Raw genomic sequence first — 23,065 nt, 5'->3', positions numbered from 1 at the left:
GTCAAGTACGCGTATAGGCTCGTTCCCAGGCATACTTAGTCCCACGTCGCCAAAAGAAGAGTTGCCCACAAGCGCTCACTTCAATTGTCTTGCTCTGACATGACATTGACACCCCGTTGCACTCCTCGTCCCTCCTTTCAACCACATTGTAACCGTAGAACAATGAGACAATGAATGAGTCTATTGATATGGATTACAGCCCTAAGGCAATTGTACGGTAATCAGAACTTGGATGTAGGAAGGTCACCCCATTCCACCAATGGGCGTGGCTTCTCGGTCACTGACAGTGTCGCGCGGAACGCCTTGGGATCTTGGATGAACACTGCCCGCTCGTCCGGCACAACTTTCTCCTCCGCATCTGAGGCAGGGTACTGTTTGAGGAGTGTTGGGACCTCTGCAGTAAGCTCCTGCCCCACCGTAGGAGAGACAGTCGCCGCCTGTGCTAGCAGCGTATCGCGCCAGTACTTCCCAAATTTGTCCAGCGGAGCATCGCAATCTGCAGCGAGCGCGTCCCGCCATGCTTGCTGGTCCACAGAGTAGCCCCTTTCCGCGACCTTCTGTGCGAAGGCCTCCATGGCAGCCACACTGATCTTTGCCGGTCGGGGCTTCTGGGACTTGAGGTGCACCGAGACCTTTGCCCGCTCTGGCGACGAGGGGTCGACATGAGAGCGATAGAGGGCAAGTACTTCCTCCTTGGTTACGCTCTCGATCAGTTCAGCCTCGATGTCCCCTGCAAACATTGCTCAGTCATGCATTGACGCAAGACGATGGAAGGGGGAACTCACGGCGGTGGAAGTCGAGGTAGCCCCACTCGATCTGGATCCAGTACCGGTTCATCTCCTCTTTGAGGTTCTTCGGAGCCTCTCGCCACTGCTTCTGCAGCGCGGTCTTGTGCTCGAGGAACTCGGCGTCCGACATGGCCTCGATCTTCTCCGACATCTCTCGCAAGAACGCGTCCACGCGCTGCTCGAGATAGAGCGGATCCCGTTCGCTCTGTACGAGGATCCCAATGCCGGACTGTCCTCCCCCAGTGAGCTGCCAGAGCGACGATGACACGATATATCCAAGCTGCTCGCGCGTACGCAAGACAGCGAACGCGGGTTCGGAGAGTATGTGAGCGATAAGTGCCGTCAGAACGTGCCGCCGCCTGTCTGTAGCTTTGCTCAGGTTGATGTAGTACGTAAGTGCAGAGTTGCCCTCGTTCTTGTTGGGAACCGGGAGAGACCAAACGTAGTTAGAGCCGGGAGGAAGAACCAAGGAGAGGTCCCAGAGCTCATCTGCTGCCAACGGGGAAGCCTTGAGGATACCTTCCACCGTCTCAGCCAACTTGCACGCTTCATCCTTATACATGTTGCCGACAACGGTCATGCGGATGTGCAACTTAGACAGCACGGCAGTGATGTGTGCCTGCAGTTCCTCGGGAGTGACCGCTATAGATCATGACGTCTATTAGTCCGGTGGGAATGACATCGGACCTGAAACGTACACGAGACCTCCGCTAACAATTCGTCCATGGTCCATTCGCGTTCAGAGAGCAAGTACCGGTTGTAGTAGTTCGCCAGACGGTAAGGGGCTCCAAGGAAGTAATTCTCATACTCCCGTTTGGCCTAATGATCCCTGTTGAGTTGAGGCCCTATCTCGATCAGGGAAAGGCGTACCTGATCCTTCATGACAGCCAGTCTGTCCAGGTTGACCTTGAGACCCTTCGCACGCTCGACGACGGTCTTTGCGAGCAAGGGTAGTTTATCGTTGTAACCGCTCAGAGTGACGTAGAGACCAAGCGACTGATGACTGAAGTTATAGCTTAGTCCTGCGAGGTCGGCGTCGTACGCGAACTCGGTAAGTGAGTCGGTGACGAGGTCCGCGAACAATCTGATACAAATGTTAGCAAGTTTCCAAAGCATTCCGGAACAAACTAACCGGTTCATGACTGAAGCACGAGCCGAAGAGTTCGGAACAGGACTATTCGTTCATCAGCAAAAGGAGTAACACACAAATTGGGAGAGGCGTACCTGCGGATGTCCATGATGACCTGAGCTTTGGGAACCCAAAACTGATCATCCTTCTTGTGCCACAGAGATGTCAACGGAGTCTCGCGGATTAGGAACGGACGCTTCGAAGGCTGCCGCTGTCGTCAGGCACCTCACATTGCTGCGCGATAGTAGTCCCACTGACCTTGTCTATTTCGCGCTTCTCGACATCAAGGTTCGTTGGGATGAACTCGTTCGGTCCAGGAAGGAACAATTCCTTGATATCATTGGACCCGTGCGCTTGCTTGACAGAGTCTTCACTGTACCGCTCGACATGGTATGGCGTGCCATACCACGGTTCCTTCTCCCAGGAAAGGTCCTTGCCCCTGATACGCTCATACTCCTCGGCCTTCGCCATAAGAACGGTCCGCGAGCGGTCGATGGTGAGCCTGTTCAGGATCTCGCGCATCTCCTTCTCCCCTCCGTTCTCCGGGTCATTCTGGTCCCATTCTTGGACGAGTTGAGGGGCAGAGAGGATGAGTTCGCGGGGAACAGGCCAGGCCATGTGCTCCGTCACCCAGACGGCGTAATCATCCGGGCGGCGCTTTTCCGCAAAGCGGAACCGTGTCGCGCTAATGAGACTACGCTCCTTCTGGACCCAAGGAGGGAAACCTGACGATCGGAGAAGTGAGATGTACTTGAAGACCGACTGGACGAGGGCCTCGTAATTCTCTGACAGGCGAGTGAGGTTCATAACGCTTGAATATGCACATGTGGTGGCTCACCAAATCCTTGCGGAGTCATATACAGCGTCACCTTAAACATGGCAAACCCTCTTGCAAGGTTCTGGGGACCCGCGGACAGAGCAGTGATCCATCCCTTCTGCTTCAGGTACGAATGCAACGAGCCGGGCCCTTCGTGTCCAAGGAAGTGAGCGAGGAATCCGGACGGCTTGTAACGCCACATGGGCGGCAGGTACGGAAGAGGGAAGCTGACTTCGAGTGCGTGGAAGGACATCACAGTTTGTACCGACACCACCGTCTGCAAGGAAGTCAATACCATCAACAGTAATCATGATTCAAGTGGTCACTTACACCCATCTCGTTAGGCCCAAATGGATGGTCGGGAATCATATGCAGAGGTTCTTTGCCGCGGTTCTGTATAGGCGAGAAAAATGCAACGACCATCTCGGAGAGCTCGTCAAGAGATTCTGAAAGGCGACAACAGTCCGTTACTGCTGTCAACCTGAGAACAACAATCCTTGCGTACCTTTGCCTACTACACACAACCGCATCCTACCAGCACAATACTCCTGGCTCCACCATTCCACAAGTCGTCGGCGGGTCTCCCTGCCGACAACTCCACCATCTCCCTCGAGCTCGCTGCTGGCCGAGCTCACCGAAGGAGCTGGGGATGCCGCCCGCGAGTCGCTAGGAGTGGCGGCCAGACTCCCGTCCACGCTCTTCATGACGCCGTTGCTGTTCAGCAAGCCCTTCGCCTTTAGTTCCTTTCCGACTCTCGACAAGCTCTCCTTGTTACCAGAACCGAACTTGCGCCATGGGTGTCCGTCCTTGCTCAGATGTTTGTTAACCTGGAAGATGCGCCAGATGTCGCTCTGGTGGTTCTTCTTGTGCTCCGAATCAACGGCATTCAGCTCCCGCACAGTGCATGAAGGTGCGAAGAGGGGAGAGTGGAAGAAGCTAGAGAAACGCTCCAGCGCTCCGCCCAAGGCTGATGTGGAAACGTTGAAGTAGTAGTTCGTGTTGGATGTGCCAGTATATGCGTTAGAGCTGCCGTTGTTCTTGGAGAGGTACTAAGGGCCGCAGGGTAGAATCAGGGGATGATTGCGAGGGCCCTGCATGACTAGCGTACCTCGGAGTATTCATTCTCTCTAGGAAATTGCTCTGTACCCTGATAGTGCTGTCAAGAGTGTACGAGGGCTGCATCGTCAACTTCAGACTTACCAGAAATAGGAGATGTTCGCAGAAGTGAGCGAGACCCGGCATGTCGTCCTGGTAATAGTTGATCATCAGCGCACCGCTCATCTCGTCCATACATGTACAATGACAGCTTGCCTTGCCTCGTAAGGAGAGGCAGCCGTCCAGTAACAAGATAGTACAGGGATAGTACACTCACCGGGTCATACAAGTGGCCCACCGCTACGTCTAAACTCGCAGCTGCCTTGTCTGCTTTCGCGTGGTGTACCAGCATCGCCTGCAGCCCATTATCCAGCCTTATGAGCCTATATTCCCGATCGTCTTGCGGAGACTTCTGTATCGGCTTCGTGAAGACATCGTACGGTGTCGAACCAGTCGTGACGCGCGTCCAGGATCCAGGGTCAACAGCAGTAGCAGCCATTGCAAAACCGGCGACCAACGATACACTGTTCCGATAGCGAGAGTTCAAGTGTGTAGTAGATGGAGCAAGAGTCCGGGAGAGAGGGAGGCGACGTTGAGTCGCAAGGAGTCGCAACATGCGCGTAAGACTCGGAGAATAGACTTTCAAGTGGCTTTTGTCCCCAGCTTACGGCATACAGCGGACGCAATGCATCACGCAAGAGTACCACACCAGCTGTGGGCGCCCCGAGAAGCAACGAGGTTCCAAGGATGGATGAGAGCGGCGTGAACTTTGCAGAGCCGAGTCGTCCGTCTGCAGCAACAGAGGTTCGCGTTCCGTGTTCCGATTCGTGCGCGAAGGAGCTCATACGTACATTTGGCGCTCAACGATGCTCCTTCCTCCAGCACAGGTGCTGTACGAAACGCACACCCCAACCATTGTTAGTCGAATATACGAAACCGAGGAATTGATTGTCATTGGATGGAGGTGGCGCGAGCCCACAGAATCATGACATAGAGCAAAAGAAAGCGATGCGATAATGCACAACAGAGCTGGCGATCGTGTACATAACAGTAGGGACCGGGCGAGAGGAAGGAGAGTATCCATGATCAACAAAGGAAAGAGTGGTAGAAGCCGAGAGTACGCCGACTGACACAGCAGAGACAAAAGCTAAGACCCAGTTATCACTTCCGCTTCGCCGGCTGCTTCCCTCCTCCTGCGGCACGACCATTCATTGCCGCGTGCATCTGGTCGAAATTCTTCGGGCGACGGAACAGGAGGACATGGGGCTCAGGTGCTGAGAGCATGATGTCTAATAAAGCATACGAGCTATGGGTTGAAGGGGTCGTACTCACCGTGCACCTCGTAGTGTTCCCAGCCTAGACTCTGTGTAATCCCAATACCTCGCCACTCTTCCTCCGTAAGTAATCGCAGAGTGCCGCTGTTATCCGGATTGAAGAAGTTCTTCGGGATCATTTTGAAGAGCGGTTTGGGGAGAATGACGTGACGGTATTCGTATTCATCGTCGGAGTAGCGTTCAGAGTAATGGATCCTGAAATGAGCTCGTCGCGTGAGTGCCCGAGATGGCGGGAGGATGATGGATTGACGCACTTCTCGATGTACTCCTCCAGCTTGCGCATAGCATCCTGCTGCTTGGCTTCCTGAGCATCCATGCCAGACGAAGATCCAGTAGATGACGATGTGCCGGGTTTAAGAAAATGACAAGGCAAAGGAGCGACGGCTCGGACGCGACTGCAAGGGACAAGGCCACTAGATAGGGAAAGGCCACTGAAGCTACACTGGAGCCTAGGACGCGACGAGTCACGCGTGACATACGTACCACGTGAGCGGGACGGGACATTCTGGCTCTTCGGAGGCGCGACTCCTTGTCTCCTACCACAAACTCCGGGTCGCCTACATGCATCGGATGTTCGCTTCGTACATGGACTGCGACGAGGCCAGCATACAGCACGCTGGCTATGACGGTGGTTATGTTTTCCCTCAGCTTGAAGGGCCATCCCACTCCGCGCCTGGTGCCACCTACCAAGGCGAAAACGATGAGTACATGTATAATGACGATGTAGACGACTTATTATACGAGATAGGTGAGTCTCTCATGAAAACAAGCTGAGAGCATGCATCAATTTGTCCGCAGGGAACTCGTCTCCTTCACCTCCAGATCGTAGTCAGCAGCGACGAGCATGGCAAACTCCCAGAGTCCCCACTCAGAGCAACTCGGTTCCCCATCCATCATACGGTGCACCGGATACACGACATCGCATTCTCAACAACCCCTCCAGCAGCGTCTATGCTGACGATCAAGCCAACGATTACTCCCATTCGTTTCATACTCAGCAGAGCATAGGTACGTCGTAATACCGAGCCAAATGGGTCAGCCCCTGATGTGATCCGTGGATAAGGATATACAAATGATAACTGGACCCACATGCGGCACGAGAATCCTCACAGAGCAGTTGCCCCTGTGGGCAACTCTCCTGAGCAATATCCTACCAACTGGTCTGGACGTCGGCAAACACCGCAGAAGACCGCATATAATGACCATTCGGGTGCACATTCCCCGCACAAGGCCACGACGCGCCTGCGACCTGTGTCAGACCTACGTACCGCAAGAGTTTCTTTGATTATATCGTTTTGGGCTGATTAGGTGCTGCACGCAGCGGATATATACCGAGGGCTCTTCAAGTTCGGGGTCTTCAACGCTGTTCAGTCTCAGTGCTTCGACACTGTAAGCTTTCAACAGGTGCTCACCTGCACATATATTCTAATATTTGTTGTCTCAGGTGATGCATTCCAACGAGGACATGGTGCGTGACGCATCGTATGTTTTGCGTGGCTTGTGTACTGAGTGTTTGCGAACAAGGTCATCAGCGGTACGATCACACATGATAACAGTACCCCCTCGGTTAATTGACATTCATGCTCTCAGCTCCTACCGGAAGTGGCAAAACTGTGCTTTTTGAACTCGCTATCGTCAAGATGCTGCGAGAATCAGCCGGCACCGGACAGAAGGTCAAGTGCATATATATCGCTCCTACCAAGGTACTTCCATATCGACGTCACGTCCTTACACATGCTCATCGTATCTGTAGTCTCTCTGTACTGAGAAGGCGAGGGACTGGGAGAGCAAATTCGCACCTTTCGGAGCAAAATGTGGGTGGAACCCCCACGCACGGCCTGACTACAGTCCTCACGACGAATTCTTGCAGGCTCTGAGTTGACTGGAGACACCGTGAATACTGGAAGAGGCGCATGGGGAGACGCGAAGGATGCGACGATCATGTGAGCCTGTCTCTTCCTTGACCCTGCCAGTACTAAAACCTTACACAGCGTCACCACGGTCAGTGATCACCTATAACCCTGACGCAACCCTAATGGTGTCTGGCAGGGCGAAAAATGGGACAGTCTCACTCGCAACTGGTGTGTTAATATGACGCTGTAAATGGAGATCACTCATACCTTCCTCGCCATAGGGAGGATCACAGCTATATCTTGTCGCAAATACAGCTCTTCCTCATAGATGAGGTAAGCTCGCGGTCACCTTCAATTGAAGCAATAGGCTCACACACTTTGTTATAGGTACACCTCCTGAATGAAACGCGCGGAAGTACGCTGGAGGTCGTTGTCTCCCGCATGAAGCTCCGCGGGCGATCAGTGCGCTTTATCGTTGTCTCTGCGACTGTACCGAACATCCAAGACGTAGCAGATTGGATAGGCAACCCGAGCAGAGATGGCACCGCGATCGTGAAAGAGGTATGACTTCACAAGGTTCCGACTATTCCGACGCTCTGACTTGGCACATAGTTCGGAGAGGAGTTTCGGCCATGCAAACTGTCGAAGTTTGTGTATGGTCTCCCCAGACGTAAAGATACGAACGACTTCGCGTTCGCAAAAGCACTGGACTACAAGTGTTACAGCGTGCTCCAACAGCACTGCTACAACAAGCCAGTCCTCGTCTTCTGTGCGACTCGCAAAGGTTCAAGAAAGGACTACATAGGCTATCCCGTATGGTTAATGACCCTCTCTCCTTCACAGGCGTGATGATTGCTGCAGAGCAGATTTTCAAGGAGTATGAAGAGGCCACCACCAAGAGAGAATCTTTGCCTTGGTCAAAACCCCCGAGGTATTTTAATCTCCCGACTGACCTACACTTATACTTATATATGCGCTCAGAATTGAGCATGTCTTCACCAACAAGCAGCTAGACAGTGAGCGTCGAGTCCACATGGGAGCTTCCTCACTCGCTGACATGCTTGGGTGCAGGGCTGGCGGCTTGTGGTATTGGCGTACATCATGCGGGGATCAGCAGAGACGATCGAAGCGCGACCGAGCAACTGTACTTGAAGAAGGTGTTGAAGGTGTTGTTTGCCACATCGGTGTGTAACTCCGAGCTGGTGTTATCAAACAACGCTCACATCCCATCAGACTCTGGCGGTTGGTGTCAACTTGCGTGAGTTTTATGCCTCGTTGGACTCGATCATGGTATAACTAAACGCCTCCAGCGGCGCACACCGTTATCATCAAGGGAGTCAAGCTGTACCAAAACAATGCCTGGGCAGAATACTCTGACCTCGACGTAATGCAGATGATCGGTCGTGCGGTGAGTGCGGTTCTCTGATGAGTCTAGCTACCTTGATTGCTCATAAGATTCGTACCTACAGGGCCGTCCGCAATTCGACAAGGAAGGTGTAGCCGTCATCATGTGCGAGCAAGAACTCGAAGCCAAGTACCGTGCGCTAGCGCAGGGTCAGACCATCCTGGAGAGTAGTCTTCACATCTCTCTCGCGGAGCACATCAACTCGGAAATTGCGCTGGGCACTATTACGAGCATGGTGACCGCGAAGGAGTGGCTGCACAGCTCGTTTTTATATCGCCGCCTTCGGAAGAACCCTGCCCATTACGATATCAGGAAGCAAGGGGACAGATCTTGGGAAGACAGGATGGACGAGCTCGTTTCGGACAGCGTGACGATGCTCGCGCAAGCGGAGATGATCAGTCGCGACGAAGGTGATGCATTGTCGTCCACCGAATACGGAGACATCATGAGCAAGGTTGATCATTGTAACGTGTAGTCCTGCTCTAATACTCACATCTCACGACAGTTCTACATCCGGCAGGCAACTGTATGTCCAGATGGGAAGTACGATAATGTGGTGCTCACGTCAGCGCAGATGGTACAGATCATGAAGTTGTCGGAGAAGGCCTCTGTGCGAGAAATCGTGAGTGTGTCGTATCGTGCTCGTCATATTGACATTTACATGATGATGTAGCTTGAGATGTTGTCCAGTTCGGAAGAGTATGGAACCCTGGTATCGTATGTTGAGGCCACACTGACGGCGACAATACCAGATTCGCAGAGATCAAGTTCAGATCAGGGGAGAAGCAGGTGAGCAATTCTTGTATGTGAAGAACATTCGCCTCGCTCACTGCGTGGTTGTTTTGAAGGTCTACAACAAGTTGCGAGCGCATCACGATATTCGCTATACGATCAAGAAGATAGAGAAGCCGTCGGACAAAGTCTTCATCCTCATTCAAGCTATCCTGGGCGCTATCAACCTTTCCGACCCAGAATACAAGAGCGCAGAGACTCAACCATATACGGAATCCCTCCCTATTATACGACACATCTCGCGTATTGCTCGTGGTGAGGCAGGCTTTATATGGTCTGTCATAGGTTCAGGATGCTCATTTGTATCTAGCAGTCGTCGAGGTGGCGAACGCGCGGAAGGCCGGTGGACTTCTCAAGAATGCACTGGAAGTGTATGTCGTGTCGCATCTCTATCTATGATTCACGCACTTATGTGTGCTTAGGCTGCGTTGCCTGAACGCCAAAGCCTGGGAAGACCGCAGTGTGGTATTCCGGCAGTTGGACGATATAGGCCTGAAATCGTGAGTGACTTGTTGTTCTTCGGGACATCCGAGTTGACAATTTTGCAGACTGAAGGTAGAATAGTGAAGCAGTGACACGATGCGAATTAACTAAATGCGATTCCCCAGGTTCTCGCTGAACACAACATCACGTCCTTTGCCGCTCTTCGCAAGATGGATCCTGCACATATCGAGATGGTGAGTCACGGTGTAGTCTACAGCGGGGATTTCGACTGAAATATATCTAGCTGTTGAATCGCAAGCCGCCTTTCGGCTATGACGTCCTGGCCGCGGCGAATCAACTTCCCCAGTACACTCTCAATCTTTCTGAGATCGATGTTACCACACGACAGGACGGTGTCGAGGTCGAGTTGTCAGTTGGATGTGGTTTGGTACCACGGGACGTCAAAGCAGCAAAGTCGAAGAAGAACAAGAAGGCCAAGCGCTATGACATGACTTTGGTGCTGACCTTGACGTCGGATCACAACTTCGTGGATTTTCGTCGGATATCGTATGTCCTTTTCCCAATCACCCTGGGAGTATATTGATTCTATCAACCAGTACACATGCCCTGAAGGAGACCCGGACGTTCGAGATCACGGCGAAACTAACGAAGCCCAGCCAGTCTATTGTGGTGTATATATCCTCCGTACGTGTCCCAGAAAGGGCAGTGAGACTTTGGTGACTGATACTTTAATAGGATACCTTTGCGGGTGTAACAGTCTCGAGCTCGTACAAACCTAGTCTCGCATCGTCTGCCTATCCTGTCATGGACACCCGACCTCAAGATGCTCTGGTATGCAGGCCAGTCTCAGTTGCCTCTTGATAGACTCACATTCTGTACAGGCGAGGGACCTTGAAGGACTAGAAGATATTCCAGACTTTTGGGATATGGAGGGCGGTGACTTCGATGACGAGGAGATGCCTGTATACAACAATACAGTGCAGACTGGTGAGAAGCACATCAAGTCCATCGGTCGCATAGCAACCAACCCTTCCACAGTTTCCAAGGTCAAAGAAGAAGATCTGACCTTGTCAACCACGGAGAAGAGTAATCTGGACTGTACGGGGACGACAGGAATATTTGCCACCAAGCAACTTCCCAATGGCAACTTCGAGTACGTGGTCTCCCTCCGAGCGCCAAACAGTCACCCAATACCCCTCAAAGGTGTAACCATACTTGCAAGGATAAGACCAAGTGTAGACACCTCTGGTAGGTGCGACTGGCCACGCACGTCTTTAGCTGACTACACTACTTCTGTTCAGCTGTCGCGACGGCCTCGCGAAACCTCCGCCAATGACGAAGAAGCGGCTCGAGGCTATGGTCGAGGCAAGCGCATCTCTAACGGACGCAGGGGGCCCCTCGAAACCGACCTCCGCCTCGCACAATACCTCCAAGGTCAAACCGAAGCCCAAGGAAGCTTCAAAGGTCAAGTCGGAACGCTCGCTCAAACATTTGGAGGCTCTGCATCAGCAGACTGGCGTGAAGGAGAATTTGCACTTGGGCGACCGTGACCGCATCAAGCTCGACACTGATCTACAGAACAGCTCGAAGCGAGTCAGGAGAATTGTGCCGGACTTCGACGTGGAGTTCGCTCGTCTGGACGACGGGCCGACCAATCCGAGGATCGACATCTCGATCCTCTCTGAGTCCGACGACGAATTGCCTGACGCTCGCGGTATCTTGGGCTCCCTGCGAGGGTCTGACCCTGGGCTACCCACTGCTGTGTCCGAATCGACAGACTACGGAGACCCTGAGTTTGACGCTCTCATAGCTGACCTGCCACTTGCCGGCGAATCGTGTATGACTGGTGCTCAGAAGAACGTCTCGCATGCTTTGGAACGGGACAAGGCGACGGCTAATCCGGCTCGCAAGAGAAAACTGCGATCTTCCGAATCTCCGCGTCCCGCGAAGAGATTGAACCAAGCTCAGAGAGAGGAGTCGCCTATCGAGGTTCGAGCACCTTGGGCTCTTGCTTGGAGACTAGGATATTTACTCAGTCTCTTCAGATTCGCCCTTCTCCTACACGGGCGGAGCAAAAGGAGAAAGCACCGTCGTTCGATCTCTCTCTGTCCGACGAAGGAGCTAGCAGACCAGAAGTCTCTCAACTCTTCCTCCCTGCCTTCCACTCTTCCCCGGTCACGTCTCCTGCTTCTGCGCCTATGAATGACGATGACGGTTTCGTTCTTGACACTAGCTTCTTCGACATCGTTCCGTCTACGCCAGACTTGACAGCACCGGACACCACACAGTCTTCGCAATCTCATACGGCAGAGAGGGACGACGCTTGGCCCTTTCGGCGATTCGTGTCCAACCACCAGAACAGTACCAGTCTGCTTGGACGGTTCGACGATACCTCCCAACGGTCTCCTCCGCGCATCGAACAGCAGGCAATGGGAGAGCAAGACGTCGACACTTACGAAGATCCCTTGGCGGAGTTCGAGGCTTGGCTGAACAGCGGGGCGGTAGAGATCGTGGAGAAGTGATTATATGCGCATGTTTACTAAAGGGTCTATACGTGAGACGGGAGTGTATGCTAAGCGGGAGATGTATGCAATGCCAACGTGGATTCAAGATCATGGAGATGGCGTAGGTGCACCGTCCGACTTTGAGTCTTGAGGTGGGTCAGTATATACCTTGAGCACGTTCCTGAACCTCTCGTCCCACTCGACGTCCTTCTCGGGCCTGACGATGCTGAACCCTTCCTCGTCACTCCTCCACCGCAGCTCCTTCTTGAGCCGCTCTGCGCGGAGCTCAACCTCCGTAGGCGGCGGGTAGTTCTTCTCCTCCTTCGTAGGTTCTCGCGTGCCCCGTGCAAGAGCTCGCGCAGTCTCGAGCTTCTTGGCGAGACCGTCGTAGTAGCTCTTCCGCGCAGCCTCGATCTCCTTGAGGAAGTCGCGCACCGCAGACTTCTTGTAGTAGGACTCAGCTTCGCGGTCGAAGTCAAGATCCGTAGGAGACAATTCTGCCAGGAAAGGCTTCTGAGGCTGAGCGGGGTCGGTGCTGGCCTCTTCAGCACGGGAAAGCACCTCGGGAGGCGGCGCAGTAAATGGTCGTGTGCAGCCCTTGATGAGCTTCAACGCCGCTTCTGCGCCATCCCGGACCTTGTAACGCTCGTTGAAGAAGTCCCAGATCATGATTGGAATCTGGGTCAAGCCGATGTGGTTCGTGAAGCTGACGAGGAGCATGGGCGGTTGGGGAGGAATAACGGCTGGAGGAGCATTGAGGTGTGGAGGGATGCCATCTGCGGGCTTGGGAGGTGGCGGTACTCGGAGAGTCGGGGAAGTGAGTACAGAGAAGGGTCGTGATGTGGGGATACGCGAAGGTGTAGGAATTGGTTCATCATCTCCTAGGGAGGAATCTAATGATGACTCGGGTTCAGGCTCATCGAACTTCCCATCGTTTTCCAGATCCTTTGCGAGCTGCTCCTCGCGATCAACCACCTCCAAACCCTCCGTCCAGCCGCGCTTGAGTCCGGCCATGTACTCCTTGAGGGTCTGACGTCCGACAATGACGAGTCCGCCCTCCAGCCAGCGCCGACGTCTCTCCTCGGGTGACGTGCCAGGCAGCTGCATCGGTCCCGTCATGGGTTGATCCAGTCCCAGCATCAACCTGCGCTCAGCCCGAATGTCTTCTGCGACGCGGCGCGCGATGTCCCCGAGCCGACGGCCCTTAATCATGTCATAGTCGACAGCAGCAGCGACTAGGACGGGCTAGTACATCCCATCAGTCAGGATACACAACAAATGAGGAGGAGCGCGAACCTTGACGTACTTCCGGAAGTATTTCATGCTTCGGTCATAGTCCTCGTCACCTAGCCATTTCGCGCCGTACACGGTGACTTTGCGCGGGAGCTCCATGCTACCCAGGGGCTGCGCCGCGAGGTCCTTGACCTGGTCCACATACTCCTGGCGAATCTTTTTGCACTGCTGACGGTCGTAAATGTAGTAGCCCGTGACAGCAGAGGTGACAGAGAGGAAGATGAGCCAGTTGCGCGAGGGCAGACTAGGGCGTTTGTCGAGCCATGACGGAGGGATTCCAGTGTACTGCAGAACAGTCCTCACGCCGGACTGCGGAGGTTTTGGGGTCGGAAAGGCGCTGTCGCCGCCAGTCGAGCTCATCGCCGGGGACGACGCCGACGGTGAGGGGGAAAGTTTTCAAGGCGGCAGCGACGTGGAGGACGGCGATGTGCTTGGCGCGCTCGACGCGAACACTGTACGCGATCGGGCCGGGGAATGCCGACTTGGAGCGCCTTTGCAGCCAAACAGCACCACACAGGTTTCCCTCGCTTGCTCACCACCGGCGCTTACTGACCACCATTGTGACTGTCGACCATGGCTGCTCTTGCTTCGTACGTCTCTCCGCACTTTCAGCTACGCTTTATGGCCTGATCTGATTGCCCAGACTCCTTCCGAAACCCCTAAATGTGCCGGTTGTCTCGGACGACGAGGACGATGAGGTTATCCCGGTGCAGGCCCAGCAGCAGGCGGGACCTTCGCAGGCTGTAGTCATCCGACAGGTGGTGCCACCGTATGGCCAGAGGAGAGGGTGGAAGCCAACATCACTGGAGGACTTTGGTGCGTGTCTTCGACCCATGCATATGCGCTCTGCCTTATGCTCGGTGTAGGCGATGGTGGAGCGTACCCAGAGTGTCATGTCGCCCAATATCCCTTGAACTTGGGAAAGAAGAAGGTAAGCCCCCCTCTCTGTTTCGTCACGGTATTGTGTCTCAACTGCCCGGCCGGTCAAGACTGCTGCCGGCAACACCCTCGCTCTCCAAGTCGACGCGGAAGGGAACGTTCGTTACGACGCCATCGCACTCCAAGGCCAGCGCTCGGGCAAGATCGTCCAGTCCCAGTTCAAGGATCTCGTTCCCCTCTCCCACAGAAAAGACTTGGATGACACTGAGCGCATGTTGGAGCGGCCCTCTGAAGACGAAGTGCAGGCGACGACCGAGAAGACTCGTGCGGCGTTGGAGAAGCTCGTTAACGGCAAAATCAAGGCGGCCCAGCCAAAGAATGTGCCTGACGGTCAAGCTAAGACCTCCTTCATCCGATATACCCCTGGGCAGCAGGGCAATTCGGATGCCCTGAAGCAACGGATCATCAAGATGACCGAGGTTGTGGAGGATCCCCTCGAGCCGCCACGGTTCAAGCACAAGAAAATTCCTCGTGGTCCACCCAGTCCCCCACCCCCTGTCCTTCGCAGTCCGCCTCGCAAGGCGACCGCTCAGGAGCAGAAGGAGTGGATGATCCCGCCATGTATCTCCAACTGGAAGAACAACAAGGGTTACACCATTCCTCTGGACAAGCGCCTGGCTGCCGATGGTCGTGGGCTACAGGATGTGAGTGTATCTAGGTTTGCCTTAGAGTGCATCTACTAAGTCCCGGCGCCGTAGGTGCACATCAATGACAACTTCGCCAAGTTCTCAGAGGCACTCTTCGTTGCCGACCGACATGCACGTGAAGAGGTCAGGCAACGTGCCCTCATGCAGCAGAAGCTCGCGGAGAAGGAGAAGGCGCAGAAGGAGGAGAATCTCCGCCTACTCGCCCAGCGGGCTCGCGAAGAGCGCGCCGGTATCGCGCCACGGGCAGCTGCTCCGACAGAGTCAAAGCCAACAGCAGAGCGCACTGCCGCGGTACAATCCGCGCTCGGCGGGTATGGCTCAGAGAGCGAGTCAGATTCCGAGCCGTCTGAGGAAGAAGGGGACGAGGAGGCCGCACGGTTGCGCGACCAGATGCGCGCGGAGAAGAGGCACGAGCGGGAGCGGGAGCTGCGCATGAACAACATGGGTACAGAGCAGCGGGCGAAGATGCTCGCGCGGCAGCAGAACCGCGATATCTCGGAGAAGATTGCCCTCGGGCTCGCGAAGCCGACACTCTCCAAAGAGAGCATGCTCGATTCTCGGCTATTCAACCAGGAATCGCTCTCCGGTAGCTTCGCGGACGACGACGCATACAATCTGTACGATCGTCCCCTGTTCCACGGCTCGAGCGCGGCCGCGGCGATTTATAAGGCCCGCGGGAATATCACGGAGGGCAACGAGGAGTCGTTTGGAGGCGGCACGGAGGAGGGCATTGGCAAGGCGCTGGACAACGACCGCTTTGGCCTTGGTGCGCCTCGTGTTGGCTTCGAGGGTGCGTCTGAGCAGGAGGTCCGGGAGGGTCCTGTGCAGTTCGAGAAGGACTCTGGTGACGTCTTCGGCCTCGACAAGTTCTTGGACGAGGCGAAGAGTGGGCGGAAGCGTGGGCTTGACACCGAAGTGTGAGTGCATGATTCTGTTCTCGTATTGATTGGCATCATACTGATGTCTACCAATAGTGGTGGCTCGAGGAAACGACAGCAACTTGACCGGGCGGAGCAGCGTGAGGATTGAGCATGGATATAGGATGGTCTCGTATGTGGTTGCTTTCTGTGTGTTTGTTACGCTACTACTTGTAATCTATATGCGCATGCCAGGACTTCTCGATATCGGGGGCACTGTACGATGGACCCATCGGTCTGGCTCTTGCGATATCACTGGCTCAGAAACCCATTGCGCTAGTATTGGTACATCCTCAACACTTTTTTGCCGTACTACATAGCACTACATTGATCCACTCAGACCTGGGGAAGAGGGGTTTTAACGCTCACAAACTCTTTCTATGAACATTCGCGAAGCTTCAGCAATCCGTCATCGCAGGAGAGACTGGATGAACTCACTTTCGGGCTCAGCTGGTTGGTGGATGCATTCCTTCGAGCCTTCAGGAAAGCACGAGCAAGTTTCTGCATCAAAATGGAGCGCTGTTAGCGCGGCCACTCCTCGCGACGGGAGAAGTATGCAACCACCCACATCACTTTCCTCCACTGAAAGCTTCTTCTCAGCCTGCCTGAGCTGCTGGTCCTCTGCTTGCGAGTGCTGGAGGAAAATGTCCACGGCACGCTTGATGGCGCTGTCGTACTCCTGGGACCCGGGCTGGGCCCTGTCTGCCTCCAAGATGTACTGCTTGATCTGATCGTGCACCTCTGCAACAAGAAGAGTCAGCGAAGTTGGGGGAGGGAAGAGAGATGATTGCATGCGCACTTCGGTTCATGTCGGCGTCCTTCTTGAGTCCCAGGTTGTACTCGAAGCTATTATACACGGAGATGCTCCTGCAATGATGCTGTCGGTGAGTCTTTTGGTGTGGACGTCGACGGTGACATACTTACTTTGCATCGCCATGCACGAACATCTCGCGCATCAACGTGTTGCCGATGGCGATCTTGTCGGTGGTCTGAGCGGCCTTCCACCTTGCCAGGGTCAGCGACACCTAGGGGTTGCGCGTGAATGCGGTGCTCACCTGATGTAGAGGTCGTGGATGTTGTCTTCATCAGTCTTGAGGATTTCAATGATGTCGAGAGACATGATGCCGAGCGGATGTAATCACTACTTGGGTCGTGAGAGGAACGTAGACCGGGGTCGCTATGTTTAAGAACGCTTCGTTGCGAGCGAGAGCCGGAGGGTTATGTTATGTATGACGCCATAGAGTGGACGTCCCCCAACCGGGAAGAAGCATCGAGATGGCGGCGGAAGCTCAGTGTCGGAGCGAGCGGGGTCAGGCGATCGACAGGTCTGGGGTACGCGTTGTTGACGCGTTGTTTGGCACAGATCTCATCGCGCTTCGGCAGACATCCTGGTGCAACGGCGGGTCGCCCTCCTTCGCTGCTACCACCACCATCTCCCCTCCAGCCCACTTAAAACACGCCCGCTCGCGATGGGCATCCGGTCTCTACTCCTCTCATGGACGCTGGTCGCCCTCCTTGCATCTATCTGCTCGGCGGAGTCCGCCTGGCACGGCCACACTACTCCTGGTTCGACCAGAATCTCGAGGTTCACGCCCTATTATGTTCCGCCCGGAGCCAAAAGCTACGACTCTTCGTCGCCTCTTATACACTACACCGGTACTTGGACCGAGTCGTTTGCCGCCAAGTACATTCAAAAGAGCGCGAAGTTCACCTCGGAGCCAGGCGCTGCTATGTCCTTCACTTTCACCGGCACCGGCATCGAATGGTTCGGCAGCCTCGACAGCAAACACGGCATCGCTCAAGTTTATCTCGACGGCAATCCCGTTGAGCGGGTCGACGCCTACAACAACGCGTCGATGAGCCAACAGCGCGTCTTCTGGACCTTCGGTCTTTCTCAGGGCAAGCACACCCTCAAGATCGTCAACACCGGAGACAAGAGCGGCGCGTCCAGGGACGTGGTCATGGACGTTGATGCACTCGTGGTTACCCAAGGCCCGCCTCCGCCTGAGGCACTGACGCAACAGAACATGGAGGTGTCCTACTCAGACATGCCGTCCTACCCGCCTCTCCTCGACCTGTCCTCCAAGTTCATCCCCGAGGACGAATGGACTCTGGTTCAGAACGGCTCTACTGGTGTCCATGCTATGCAGCTGACTATCATCTCCGAGACTCATGCCCTCATCGTCGACAAAGTGGAGCACAACCCGCTCACTATATCCGGCCATCCGGCTTGGGCTGCACTCTACAACCTCCGGACACACGCTCTCAAGCCTCTCTCGATGCAGTCGAACTCTTTCTGCGCCGGCGGCACATTCTTAAGCAACGGGACCCTAGTCAACGTTGGCGGAAACCCCGTCGTCGAAGACCACACTGCTGCTGCTGACTTCGGCGACGTCGACGGACTCCAGGCGATCCGTATCTTCGAGCCTTGCGACTCTGCCAACGTCGATGACTGTTGGATTTATGAGAACCATAGTCGCATTCGCATGGCCAGTCCGCGCTGGTACAACACCGTCCTCCGCATTTCTGACGGTAGCGCTATGATCATCGGAGGGTCGCTCAAGGGTGGCTGGATCAACAACCAAACGACCAACAATCCTACGCTCGAATACTTTCCCCCGAAGAACATCGCAGGGTCGGACGGCCTGCCCATTCACCTGCCCTTCCTTGTCGACACTCTTTTCTCGAACTTGTTTCCCATTGCGTTCTCGCTTCCCGATGGCAGGGTATTCATGGCCGCGAACCGGGACGCTATGATCTATGACTGGAAGACGAACACCGAAAGGAGGTTGCCTCGCATCCCTAATGGTGTTCGTGTCACCTATCCTATGACTGGAACTGGGCTTCTCTTGCCGTTGTCCCCAGAGAACGACTATACACCGGAGATCCTACTCTGCGGTGGGTCTACCGTCGACGACACAAAGCCCGGCTACGAGATCTCTTCGCAGGATCCGGCGTCGTCCCAGTGCTCGCGAATCGTCCTCACGGATGCTGGTATCGCGATTGGTTGGCAAGTCGAGCAGATGCCACAAGCCCGCACAATGCCTGATGCAGTCCTGCTGCCCACCGGCGAAGTGCTCATCGTCAACGGAGCGGGCTCTGGTATCTCTGGCTATGGCAACGTCGTCGACCAGGTCGGTGCGTCAAATGCAGACAACCCTGTGCTCACCCCTGTCCTCTATGACCCGAATGGCCCCGTCGGGCAGCGTTTCTCCTCGGCCGGTATGCCTACGAGCGACATCCCACGCCTGTACCACTCTGTCGCGACGCTCACGCCTAGTGGCGACATCATGATTGCTGGTAGCAACCCGAACTTGGACCGGAGCGAGGTCAAGTACGGCACCGAGTATCGCGTGGAGTGGCTGGGTCCGTCATACATGAAGAAGGAGCGACCGCAGATCCTTGGTGGTGCCCCCAAAGTGCTCGGGTTTGGACAGACCGCACAGCTCAACATCCGGCTACCGTCGACGTCTCTGCAGGGTGCTAGTGTCAAGGGTGAGTCGCTCGCCTCTGCGGGGTGTGCTACCTTCTGACGGTATCCCAGTCGCGTTGATGGACTTGGGCTACGTGACGCACGCGGTGCACGCAAATTCCCGCCTGGTCTATCTCAAGTGTTCCCTCTCTGATGACAAGTCGACGTTGACAATCACTGCGCCGCCGAACGGGAACATCTACCCTCCAGGCCCTGGCTTCATCTATGTTGTTGTCGACGGAGTTCCAAGCAGCGGGGTGAAGCTACTCATTGGCGACGGGCGGAGTCCTCCTGTAGACCGTGAAGCTCTTGAAAAGTGAGTCCGCCATTCCATCACTCGTGTCTTCTTACTGATAGCCCATTCGCTCAGCCTCCTTGAAAAGACCAGCGTCGACCAGTACGAGAAGTCAAGAGGGGAGGAGAAAGAGGACGATTCTGAGTGAACGCTGTGATGCACGTCTTATACTGTCCGGCTCAATCTTTGTGTCCGATTTCGCGTGTGGTTAGCTTTGTATCCGCAATCTATCTCCTTCATCGCTTTTGCTGTTCCAGTGTCAGTGTCATTCAACCTGCATTCACGACACATTTGAGGGCCCTTTCCACGAGCAAAAACCAAGCCATTAAGGGGAATTTAACCTCTACCACCGACGGGGCTCGAACCCGCAACCCCCACCTTTTCCGCCGGTTCGGTTTGTTAGGAAGGTGATGCGCTACCATTGCGCCACGATGGCTTACCTGTACGTCCAACCTGTAAATGATAACATTGTTCGCTGATGTGAAAATCGATATTACGCGGTCACGAGGGAGAACGCGTCGCTTCGGCGCCAGTGTGAACATGAACTTCGGAGCGCCACCCATTGACTGGCACCAACGGGCTCTTTCCTCATTGTCCACCACCCACTCGGACTGTCCTCCCTCGAGAGCTCCTCATAACGAAACGAACGACCTCTGCGTGATCCAAGATGGCGGCCATCGTCACGCCCACGAACCTCTACGTACTCGAAACCTCCTCCCTCAAGCACCCTCCAACCACTGCCGATCCCACATGTCCCGTCCCTCCTCTACCTTCCAGCATCGCTTGGAGCGCGGAGACTTCGGCAATATTTATTGCATCTGAAACTAGCAGCATCATGCAATACGACCTCACGGCCGGAACCCTCCAAGACACCCCAATCACCGAGCAAGGCTCAGATCCTGCCATCTCTCTGCTCACCAAGGACCGCGGAAACACCGTCGTGTATGCACGAGGGCAGAAGATTCTTCATGCGTCTACTCAAACAGGCAGAATTGCACATACATTCGACACTCACAAAGCCTCGGTTACGTCCCTCTCGCTCTCGAACGACTCCTCCCTCCTTGCGTCCACCTCTGCCCGTGCGATACACGTACATAACCTCACCCTTGTGTCACATACCGTCCTGCGTGGCATCCCTGCTGGTAGTGGAAGCGTCACTACCTGTGCGTTTCATCCGCACTCGCGAACCCGTCTCCTGGTTGGGCATGGTTCGCAGCTTCTTGTGTACGATACCACTCGCCCGTCTGGCCCAGCCAAGACTATTCCTCTGGATAAGGACCAGAAGAACCTTGGTCCCATCGTTGCTATTACCTGCAGTCCATTCAGCAAGACACTCGTTGCGGTTGCTTGCAGCGGAGGAGCCGTTGGCCTAGTTGACCTCGAGAAGGAAAAGGGGTACGTCCCGACATCTTTTCGTCATGACTGCTCACATTGACATCCTCCCAGTTTGTTCCGCATGGTGCAAATGCCTGCGCCCTTGACATGCCTCTCGTTCTCCGCCGAGGGCGCCGCTCTGTATGCCGGCACGGAGAACGGCAAGTTCTTGGTCCTCGACCTCCGTGCACTCGACAAACCACCCAAGTCCGTGACGGTCAGCGAGAACGGCGACCAAGTGATCGCGATATCTGTACAGGTACGTGGAGCTTCCTCCATGTCCATCTGTCCGTCATCCAACGCCTTCGTTCTGCAGAAGAAACTGAAGCCTGGAGAGGCACAAGCAGCCAAGTCGGGTGCGGCCACAGCTGCGAAGCCTCTTGTCCAGCGCGATACGAACAAGGCCGCACCTGCCGCCCGACGTGCTGCCTTAACGGCTGGTACAGATGCGAAGAAGGCTGGGGAAGACAAGCCCGCTACGAAAGCAAAGCCAGCGCTCACCTCGACCACTCCCCGGAGGGCAATGACCAGGACAGCCTCAATCGGGCAGTCCAATGGATCCCCTGTAGGGAGAGTGTTGTCTGGTACGCGAAGGACAGGCCCTCCGGCAGTGAAGTCTCCTGCGGCCGCCCGTAGCGAAGCCCAGAAGAAGGCGTTTTCGCCCCCGAAGGCACCTGTACAAATCGCTGATGACAAGGATAACGAAGACGAGGGCGACTTGTCAGGTGGGTGTCAAACAACTTTCCTTGAAAACCGACCATCTATTCACGTTCTGCATCACAGTACAAGTTGAGAACCTTTTAGCCCTTCCGAAGGCGAAAGAACCTGCTGTTTCAGCAGAGGAACCTCCCGTGTCAGCTGTCTCTAGGGCGCCGTCCGTGCTCTCCCGTGCCTCCTCGCGCGCACAGAGGGTTGAAAACACGAAAGCCCGCACTCACACACGTACTGGTTCGACCGCGTCTCGTGTCTCTGTAGCAGACTCCGTGTCAGCAGCCCTTCCACGTACGCGGCCTGCATCGTCCGCAAGTGCAGCCGGTCGGGCGAGCAAGGCCTCCACACGCACCGTCTCGGGCTCGTCATCCCGTTCAGCGTCGCCCCCGCTTGTTCAGCCGCAGCGCAGGCGTGTCTCCGGTTCTTCTGCGATTTCGCGGCTATCGCGGACCCCCAGCCCTGATCTGCCTGAGATGGAAGACGATGGTGGGCCAATCACGCCGATCCCTGGCTATAAGGTGAAGGGCAAAGGACGGGCTGCGCTCGGCCTTGGGACGCCGGAGGTGGATGAGTGGGTGAAGGCCGGCGAGGGGAAACCCAAAGCCAAGGACGACGATCCTCGCAAGGAGGGCAAACGTGTCGGATTTGCGTCTGGGGACGACAGCGACTCGGACGCGGAGGAGGCTCCCCGCGCCAACGCCAACAACACAAGTGATGAGGACGACTCGGAGTCGGAGCACGACGCGCCTCTGCGCCCGAGCGCGAACCGCTTCCAGCAGGACAACCTCGCGATGCAGGTTTCACCGCGACGCTCGTTTGCGGGTCCCAGCCCGGCGCGTGCGCGCGCGTCGACGTCGTGGGCCCCTGTACCGTCGCCGCTGCGTAACCCTGCTGCGCCGCCTTCCCCGCAGGCGCGGGCAGCACAGGACATGCTGCAAGCGCTGCTGCGGGATGCGCTGCACGACTTCCGGCAGGAGACGAAGCAGGAGATCGTCGGGCTGCATCTGGACCTGATCCGGATGGGCGGGAGCTGGAGGAGGGAGATGAGGGAGGCGATGGGCGAGTTCGCGCAGGAGATGAGGGAGCTGAGGGAGGAGAATCGGATGTTGAGGGAGGAGAACGAGAGGCTGAGGAGGGGATACTGAGGGTGCTGCGTGCGGTGCGTTGCGATCTTGAGTGGTGTTACGAGTCGACGACCTGTGATGCATGCGATGCGATGGACTGGCCCGTAGCCAGTGTGATGATTCTACAATGTG

General features: G+C 55.5%; 8 protein-coding genes and 1 non-coding gene across 9 annotated transcripts; 4 read left to right on the top strand and 5 right to left on the bottom strand.

The window, feature by feature from the left end:
• Positions 1-221: 221 nt before the first annotated feature.
• Positions 222-4,328, bottom strand: L226DRAFT_454111 (uncharacterized protein; the record flags this gene model as incomplete). The annotated part of the gene is made up of 13 exons (XM_067675167.1): positions 222-730; positions 786-1,430; positions 1,487-1,607; positions 1,659-1,872; positions 1,921-1,962; positions 2,013-2,122; positions 2,176-2,702; positions 2,756-3,011; positions 3,065-3,180; positions 3,240-3,783; positions 3,843-3,881; positions 3,935-3,982; positions 4,107-4,328. 13 exons carry the CDS (start codon positions 4,326-4,328, stop codon positions 222-224), a joined length of 3,393 nt encoding a protein of 1,130 aa, XP_067540942.1.
• A 407-nt stretch (positions 4,329-4,735) lies between these two features.
• L226DRAFT_530537 (cyclin-dependent kinase regulatory subunit) lies at positions 4,736-5,578 on the bottom strand. The gene is made up of 3 exons (XM_067679883.1): positions 5,418-5,578; positions 5,162-5,358; positions 4,736-5,103 (listed from the first exon to the last, which is right to left on the bottom strand). The coding sequence occupies exons 1-3, from the start codon at positions 5,477-5,479 to the stop codon at positions 4,991-4,993; spliced, it is 372 nt and encodes a 123-aa protein (XP_067540941.1). The 5' UTR covers positions 5,480-5,578; the 3' UTR covers positions 4,736-4,990.
• An 829-nt stretch (positions 5,579-6,407) lies between these two features.
• Positions 6,408-12,282, top strand: L226DRAFT_198832 (P-loop containing nucleoside triphosphate hydrolase protein). Its single transcript, XM_067672806.1, has 34 exons — positions 6,408-6,552; positions 6,608-6,631; positions 6,688-6,697; positions 6,754-6,866; positions 6,917-6,977; positions 7,034-7,106; positions 7,155-7,164; positions 7,213-7,244; positions 7,298-7,349; positions 7,404-7,577; positions 7,629-7,800; positions 7,860-7,947; positions 7,998-8,032; positions 8,088-8,200; positions 8,250-8,274; positions 8,327-8,424; positions 8,486-8,875; positions 8,927-8,947; positions 8,996-9,043; positions 9,095-9,120; positions 9,174-9,210; positions 9,270-9,468; positions 9,524-9,584; positions 9,636-9,713; positions 9,762-9,768; positions 9,822-9,890; positions 9,941-10,203; positions 10,254-10,341; positions 10,393-10,488; positions 10,539-10,644; positions 10,696-10,810; positions 10,861-10,905; positions 10,959-11,646; positions 11,703-12,282. Exons 2-34 carry the CDS (start codon positions 6,611-6,613, stop codon positions 12,177-12,179), a joined length of 3,891 nt encoding a protein of 1,296 aa, XP_067540940.1. The 5' UTR covers positions 6,408-6,552; positions 6,608-6,610; the 3' UTR covers positions 12,180-12,282.
• Positions 12,063-13,873, bottom strand: L226DRAFT_500807 (uncharacterized protein). Its single transcript, XM_067677795.1, has 2 exons — positions 13,458-13,873; positions 12,063-13,406 (listed from the first exon to the last, which is right to left on the bottom strand). Exons 1-2 carry the CDS (start codon positions 13,812-13,814, stop codon positions 12,270-12,272), a joined length of 1,494 nt encoding a protein of 497 aa, XP_067540939.1. The 5' UTR covers positions 13,815-13,873; the 3' UTR covers positions 12,063-12,269.
• Positions 13,874-14,012: 139 nt separating this feature from the next.
• On the top strand, positions 14,013-16,311 carry L226DRAFT_609275 (pre-mRNA-processing protein 45). The gene is made up of 6 exons (XM_067686041.1): positions 14,013-14,044; positions 14,098-14,270; positions 14,321-14,385; positions 14,444-15,037; positions 15,092-15,957; positions 16,015-16,311. The coding sequence occupies exons 1-6, from the start codon at positions 14,028-14,030 to the stop codon at positions 16,067-16,069; spliced, it is 1,770 nt and encodes a 589-aa protein (XP_067540938.1). The 5' UTR covers positions 14,013-14,027; the 3' UTR covers positions 16,070-16,311.
• L226DRAFT_198817 (uncharacterized protein) lies at positions 16,015-17,232 on the bottom strand. The gene is made up of 6 exons (XM_067672805.1): positions 17,013-17,232; positions 16,882-16,962; positions 16,757-16,824; positions 16,526-16,698; positions 16,396-16,458; positions 16,015-16,335 (listed from the first exon to the last, which is right to left on the bottom strand). The coding sequence occupies exons 1-6, from the start codon at positions 17,075-17,077 to the stop codon at positions 16,294-16,296; spliced, it is 492 nt and encodes a 163-aa protein (XP_067540937.1). The 5' UTR covers positions 17,078-17,232; the 3' UTR covers positions 16,015-16,293.
• Positions 17,233-17,426: 194 nt separating this feature from the next.
• On the top strand, positions 17,427-19,948 carry L226DRAFT_479078 (copper radical oxidase; the record flags this gene model as incomplete). The annotated part of the gene is made up of 3 exons (XM_067676828.1): positions 17,427-19,452; positions 19,502-19,745; positions 19,800-19,948. 3 exons carry the CDS (start codon positions 17,427-17,429, stop codon positions 19,870-19,872), a joined length of 2,343 nt encoding a protein of 780 aa, XP_067540936.1. The 3' UTR covers positions 19,873-19,948.
• Positions 19,949-20,068: 120 nt separating this feature from the next.
• On the bottom strand, positions 20,069-20,160 carry L226DRAFT_t28. Its single transcript has one exon. It is a non-coding gene; the product is annotated as a tRNA-Arg (tRNA).
• A 231-nt stretch (positions 20,161-20,391) lies between these two features.
• On the top strand, positions 20,392-22,954 carry L226DRAFT_542968 (WD40 repeat-like protein; the record flags this gene model as incomplete). The annotated part of the gene is made up of 4 exons (XM_067682162.1): positions 20,392-21,119; positions 21,171-21,357; positions 21,415-21,823; positions 21,882-22,954. 4 exons carry the CDS (start codon positions 20,392-20,394, stop codon positions 22,952-22,954), a joined length of 2,397 nt encoding a protein of 798 aa, XP_067540935.1.
• Between the last annotated feature and the right edge of the window lie 111 nt (positions 22,955-23,065).

The sequence above is a fragment of the Lentinus tigrinus genome (genome assembly GCF_003813185.1).
Source record: "Lentinus tigrinus ALCF2SS1-7 unplaced genomic scaffold L226scaffold_3, whole genome shotgun sequence".
Lineage (NCBI taxonomy): Eukaryota > Fungi > Basidiomycota > Agaricomycetes > Polyporales > Polyporaceae > Lentinus > Lentinus tigrinus.
Note: the sequence above shows the minus strand (reverse complement) of the source record. Positions and strands in the feature narration are given on the sequence as shown.